We start from the raw sequence: 6855 nt of genomic DNA, 5'->3' as shown, positions 1-6855 counted from the left end.
TCCCACTATCATGCTTACCCTCCATTCGGCTCTCAGTAATTCCTCTTGGATACATTGCACTTGATCAAACCCCACCAGGCATTATATTCCCTCCTCACCCTCAATTTTAGACCTCTTGTTGTTCCCTTATACCTGAATTTGTTGGCTCCCTACTCCCCCTCCCTGCCCCCTCATCCCCATGTCCCCCTGGGAACACCAGTCCTGTTTGTCCTGCCTCACTTATATAGATAGACATAGGGTCAAAGGAAAAAACAAACAAACCCAATAGTCCCACGTCTGTCTGCTGACCCTGAAGAGTGTTTTCCCCTCAGGTGTGATGAGGTGCCAAGCCCAGTCCCGAGTCAGAAGTCTATCGTCAGGATTCCTCGGGGACTTGGTTGCTTTGCTCCCCTTGTTGCCCCGTTGCACTCCCTTCGTGTTGCACCCGCTGTGCGTGGAGCAGCCTGGGCGCACTTTCTGCACAGTGTCTCCAGTGCTGTTCCCCACAGCACTATGGGTCAGGGAGGGAATGTTGTGTCTTGTGGTGGCGTCAGCCTTAAGGTCCTTTCTGTGCACTGGCTGCTCTGAGCAGAGATGTCATCCCCGGGGCTTGGTGGGGCATGATGAGGCTCTCTCCTCTCTCTCTCTGTCTCTCTTAGTTCGTACCTGTGTGGTCTGGACAGACACACCACTCTCCCTGGGCTATATCTCAGCGTTGTCCTCTGTTACATTCTTCTGGGGAGGAAACGTTGAATGTTTTTTCATTGTTTGAAAATACTGTCGTTTTCTTGAAATGATGGGCTATCCCAGTTATTTTTCAGAAAATGACAGATACATACCTAAATCTGAGTAACCATATTTTGTCTTTCAGTCATACTTGCAAGTACAATGGTTTCCCATGAAAGGAGTTGTCAAATGAAAATAGATCCATGACTATGGTGGGGCGGACAGGAGACAAATTGGGGGTATTTCTTAGAACCAAACTTTTCAGGGAATGAGTCCCTGGGGTCAGGGGAACAGGACCTTACTTTCAGAGCACACTAACATCTATTAGCATAACACAGTTCACAAAGACAATGTTCTACATCCTACTTGGTTGAATAACAGCTCGGGCCTTAAAAGCTCATAAGCAGCCGTCTAAGGTGGAACCATAGGTCTCTCCCCATTCAGAGGAAAAAAGAGTGAGTGAAGAAAATTGAAAGACACAGGGAAGCAATTTGTGCAGTGGACTGACGAATGGACCATATAAGCATCAGTTTCAACAACCTTGAGACAAGAAGAACTAGACGATGCCTGGCTCCCAGTAAAACTGCTCTGAAAGGTTAAGAAGGTTACTGGATCAAGTGGAGAAAAATGTGAAACAGAACTCTAAAATCATAAAAGAGCTAGAATTACTGGTTGGGTAGAGACAGGTGGGACCTTTGGGACTATGGCCCTTACTCACTCCTTAGATCTGGAAAAAAAAAATCACTTCTGTGGTAGACTAACCAGCTATTTTAGATAAAAAAGGCAGCATTTTCCAAGATAAAGTTCAAAGGATTAGGGAAAAATGAGGAATGAAAGCAATACACACAGAGAGGAAATGAGCTAAGTGATGGTACATTGAGAGACTGGCAATGATGAGTGGAAACAAAATGTGTCCACAGTGTTGCATGGGAAATTGATGATCTGCTCTGAAAGCCATTACTAATTAAAAAAGGAAAAAGCAAAAAAACCACCAAAAACCTCCTAGCTGCTGCAGGAGAGCCGTGGGTCAGGCGGCCAAGGTTTTACAGCTCTTCAAACCATTGCACAGGACCAGATAACAACTTTTTAAAATGATGTCAGAGCACTAGCAGCAGCCAGAAAAAGATAAATGAAGAATTCAAAAATAATAAAAGTGAGACATCACCTAAGAAAATAGAAGAGCTAATGAAAATAGGGCCCGATGTTGAATTGTTACTCAGAAAGTCTGTTACACAAGGTATTCACACAGACCACAATACACTGAAAATGGTTCCTAGAGAAGAGTTCTTGTAGAAAATGTGCCCTACTGTGATTCGCCAACGCAAAAACAGTGACTCTCCTAGGATGGGGGCAAGCAGTTGTACTGTGTAATTTAGAAATATAGAACATTGGAAAAGTCCTGGAAATGTAGATCTTCTTCTCTGAACTGGCAGGTTGAAAATGAGTAAAGAATAATAACATCATACATCAATTTCAGGCTCAATGGGCCCTGACAATGCAGAACACCGTTAAGTGTTTCCAATGGGCATTAGATAAGCAAAGACTCCATTTACCCTTAAAATCAAACTTTATAAGGTGAAATAAGTATGTCACATTCACACTTCTTTTACCCTGATTGCAGTGTTTTAACCAGTTGGTAGGTTTCCCTCCTGGGTAACAAGAGAAATTAAATTGGTCAAAGAAATGAAAAAAACAAAACAAAACAAAACAAAAAAACCCTCCTAGTTTGCTTTGTCACATCACACAAGTGCTTTTCCCCAAAGATAATCAAGGTACTTGAGAATGCAGTAGGAATACTTTATGTGTAATTAAGACTCAAGAGGGAATATTAAAAATAAGTGTACTCACAGATCAAAATGTAATAAAATTAGTCTTATTTACTACTTTACTGAGGCTGTTTTTCAAAGTGAAACTGTTTTGTTATTTCATTTCAAGCATTTGGAAGAGAAGGATACAAGGATAGCTAGATAGTTTGTTGCCCTCCCTTGATTCATGTAAAGGTGAGGCAAGCAATTTTTAAGAGGCAAGCACTTTTAACAGTGATGGATATTGTTGCATCCTTGGAAATGTTGTGAGATAAAAAAAGTTGTTTACTGTTCTGGATATTTCCACGATATGTTTGTTGCCAAACATTCATAAAAAAGATCTTATGCGATGGTGAGTTGTTGCCAGCAAAACAGCAAGTCTGTAGATTTAATATCCTTTTAAAAAACCATTAATTCATTCTTAAGTATAGAAAACATACAGATTCTTTTATTTTTGTGAAAAAATTAAATTATTAAAAATGTTCTAAAATTTTTCATTTAAAAATTTTATATAAAATTTACATAACACTCAATGCACTATCATGTTTCTTCTCAAAAATACTTCTTAAGTATGAGTTGAGAAACTTACTAAAATATCCTTTTTTTTAAAAAAAATCCTTATTTTAATATTAAACATTAAACAAATTTAAACCATGATTCCAAAACAAAGCAATAAATAGCTCTCACATTTTTTTTTGCAGATTCAATGAAAACTTGCAGATTTCAAAATAATTAAGTAGGTGATAATGATAAGGTCATAGAAACTGCAGCAGATATGACTGAATAAAGATGGATAGTAAGATGACGGTAGAGAACAAATTTAGTTCATGTCTGAAAATTTAGAATCCAATCCTGCTATCTCCGAAAATTCTAAAAAACACAAGAAAACAAAAGCACACACTCTTTGAAGCACTAGTGTGACGTTGTTCTCACGTGCTGTGCAGTCAGTCCAACTCCAAACTCCCAGGTACAACAGAAGGAAACACTGTCTGGTCCTGTGCCATCCTTGCAGGTATTATATTTGAGCTTATTGTTACAGCCATTGTGTCAATCCACCTTGTTTAAGGTCATCCATCTTCTTTTTTTGCTGACCCTCTACTGTACCAAGCATGATGTCCACGTCTAAGAACGAGTCCCTCCTGAGAATATGTCCAAAGTAGTACCTGGAAACTCCACTGTACATTATGTGAACTGGCCTCAACAAGGTGGCAGTTTTCCTTAAATTTTTTATTACTAGTGATTATAAATATTATGTTTATTTGCTATCCAATATCTTCTTTTATGAAGTTCCTGTTCCAATCTCTTGTCCATTTTTCTATTGGCATGACTTTTCTTGATTTGTAGAGGTTCTCAATTATATTCAGTGGCTCCTAAAGTATCCCTAATGGTGATACCACCCCCTAGGGGGCGCTGGAAGGATCCAGGTGGGGCTGCAAAAGCAGATACCTACACTTTATCCTGGGTTATGAATATACAGTACAAAGGTTTTTCATGGTAGTGTTTGTGGGGGAGGGAGCGGGGAGCCATAGGAGATGCTGAGTAATTTCTTTTTCTTCTGAAAAGGAGACCATAGGTCAAATAAGTTTGAGAACCTCGCTAGATACATGCACTTTATCAGTGCACTGTGTTGCACTCCCACTCTTTGGCTTAACTTTCTAGTGTTGATCAACACTTTTAATTGGACATTAATCTAATTCATCAACCTTTCTTTTTCCGTGGGTTGTCTTTTTTTGTGTGACCATTTAACATTTTTTTTCTCATGTTAAGATCAGAAGTAATAATAATTTTAACAGCAATTATATAGTTGTAGATAGTGCTATCACATATAGTATGTTTCCATCTGACTGTAAGCCCCATACCAGAAGCATGGTATTCTATGTGAATAACATCCCTAGTGCTGCCTTTTCCTCTAGATGAGGACAAATAATTAATTGGCTGAATAAATAAGGCAATGGGTGAAAATTATTTGGGCTGTGGTAGAGAGGCAGAAAAGGAAATTTTCCTGGTTTATATAAACCCGAAAGGAAAGAAAAAGAGGATATTTTGTAATAATATTAAATAATAATAAAAAGTACATCAGAAAGTTGTTAAACAGTTATACTTGGGGACATTACACAGAAGTCTATAGAGAAGCTGATATAGGACAAATTCTGAATGCACTGTCATGCTTCTTCCCAAAAATATTTCTTAAGCATGTTTTAATATTAAACAAATGAGGTCTTAAAGGATTCATTATTAAAACAGAAAGGGAGGAAAGAAGGTAGGCAGGCAGGCTGACAGGCAGTCAAGTCAGGCAAGAGCAAAAATGATTTCTTTCCCAGGATCCTTTCTTATGTTTCCAAAAGCCGTGATGTAAAGGGTATAACTACTAGCTGGTAGTGTAGTGGTTGTACCAGTTGGGCTGCAATCTCATGGTCGGCAGTTCAAAACCACCAGCAGATCCACGAGAGGCAGACTGGGCTTTCTCCTCCTGTAAACAGTTCCAGTCTCGGAAACACACAGAGGGTCACTATGAGTCAGCATTGGGAAAATATGGATGGTCCCTGATGGCATAATGGTTATGCATTGGGTTGCTGACTGCAATGTCAACAGTTTAAAATCACCAGGTGCTCCTTGAGTCAAAGACCAGGCCTTCTACTCCCTAAAACGTTACAGTTACTGTCCCTGTCCTACAGGGCTGCTGTGAGTCAGAATTGACTCAGTGGCAGTGAGGGTTTGATTTTGGTTTGGTACAATGGGATAATAGTGATTAATGCTCAGAGTTGTGGTGAATATCAAATAGAATTGGTTGGCAGATTACCTTGCAAAAACTAGGCACCAATAATTCTTTTTAAAAAAATACTTTTTTGGAGGCTCTTACATCTCTTATCACAATCCACACATTCGTCCTGTGTTTCAAACACATTTGCACATATGCTGCCATCATCATTTTCAAAGCACTGTCCTCCCACTTGAGCCCCTGATATCAGCTCCCCATTTCTTCCCCCTCCTCTCCCACTCTCCCTCCCTTGGTAAGTTATAGATTATTATTTCCATATCTTACATCATCCTCCATTGCCCCTCACCCACTTTTCCGTTGTTTGTCCCCCTGGGAGGGGGTTATAGATTGATCCTTGTGACACCAATAATTATTTCCTAAGAAATACAGGGTTTTTCACTTTCAGTCTTGGAAACTGGTAGTTACATAATCTCATGTCAATTTGCGAAGGGGTGGAGTCTAGTCTGTCAATCAGGTCGCAGTTTGATGACCTCATTTCGAGGAGCTAAGGAGATAAATAGCTCACTGGAAGCCAGATACACTCACTCTCTGCTTCGTCTTCCTGCTGACAAGACACATTGGAGCTGTGCTGATAGAGCCAGAGCCTTGGAACTGGAGGAGCCATGTGGAGACCCTCTCCAGCCCTAAGATCCTTCCACCTCCACTGGATCCAAAAGACTTTCCACCCACAGGCCCGTGATCTTCCTACATTCGGCGTCATTGCATATGTTGTATGAGTCTGAAGAGGAAATTGTAGATTGGTAGCAGACATATGGGCTAATATAAGATTTATGGACTTGATCTGGAATGGGCTGGGTTGTTTTCTTAATATACAATTACTCTTTGATATAAAGTTCTCTATTATATACGTGAGTGTCTATGAATTTGTTTCTCTAGTCAACCTGGACTGACACAGAAACCCACAGGAGCAGTTCTACCCTCTCTTATAGGATGGCTTTGATTCAGGCGCAACTTCTTTTTAAAGAAGTATTTCAGTACTCATGAGTGTCAGACAATTACTGCATGCTGCCTAATCCTTCCTATTTGTAAAACATGTGAAATCGAGTCTATCTACTCACTCCTGCCATTGAGTTGATTCTGACTCATAGCAACCCCATAGGACAAGGGCAGTAGTAGTGCCCCTGTGGGTTTCTGAGACTGTAACCTTTACAGGTGTAGACAGCCTCATCTTTCTCCCTCAGAGTAGCTGGTTGTTTTAAATTGTTGGCTTTATATGCCTAGTAACTTATTGAGAAATATTTCTGATGGTGTGAGTTGTGACCATGCCACTAGAATTGATGAATTTTTTTGTGCACATTGAGGTCTGATCTGTATTTGGAAGACAGGCAGACATTTAGGAGTTAATGCTGCTGTGAATATTTCACAAGCTTACCTATAGCAGATATCTACTACTCTCATCTCTGTGTTCCATAAAGGCACACCAAAGCTTGAAGAGGAAAAAGAGACTTTAAAAACTTGTGTGGAATCTCTATTGCCTGTAGAATAGTTAGCTTGCTGACCACAAAAATAAAAGTACGCTTGTAGTCTGACAACTTCTTTTCAATTTTCCTGCTTTCTCCTACTCTT

At 39.8% G+C, this 6855-nt stretch overlaps 1 protein-coding gene and 1 pseudogene across 1 annotated transcript in view; both read left to right on the top strand.

Moving 5' to 3' along the window:
- Positions 1–1268: 1268 nt before the first annotated feature.
- On the top strand, positions 1269–2101 carry LOC115872348 (annotated as a pseudogene).
- A 1210-nt stretch (positions 2102–3311) lies between these two features.
- Positions 3312–6855, top strand: part of UBR3 (ubiquitin protein ligase E3 component n-recognin 3) — a 195428-nt gene continuing 191884 nt past the window's right edge. Inside the window, exon 1 of the mRNA XM_045297957.1 lies at positions 3312–3317. Within this exon, the coding sequence (XP_045153892.1) occupies positions 3312–3317 (6 nt within the window). The remainder of the gene's footprint in view (positions 3318–6855) is intronic.

Source organism: Echinops telfairi, unplaced genomic scaffold (genome assembly GCF_000313985.2).
Source record: "Echinops telfairi isolate 266 unplaced genomic scaffold, ASM31398v2 ScPeMD7_4;HRSCAF=17, whole genome shotgun sequence".
NCBI classification, from domain to species: domain Eukaryota; kingdom Metazoa; phylum Chordata; class Mammalia; order Afrosoricida; family Tenrecidae; genus Echinops; species Echinops telfairi.
The sequence above is the reverse complement of the archived record's forward strand: the minus strand, read 5'-3'. Positions and strand labels throughout refer to the sequence as shown.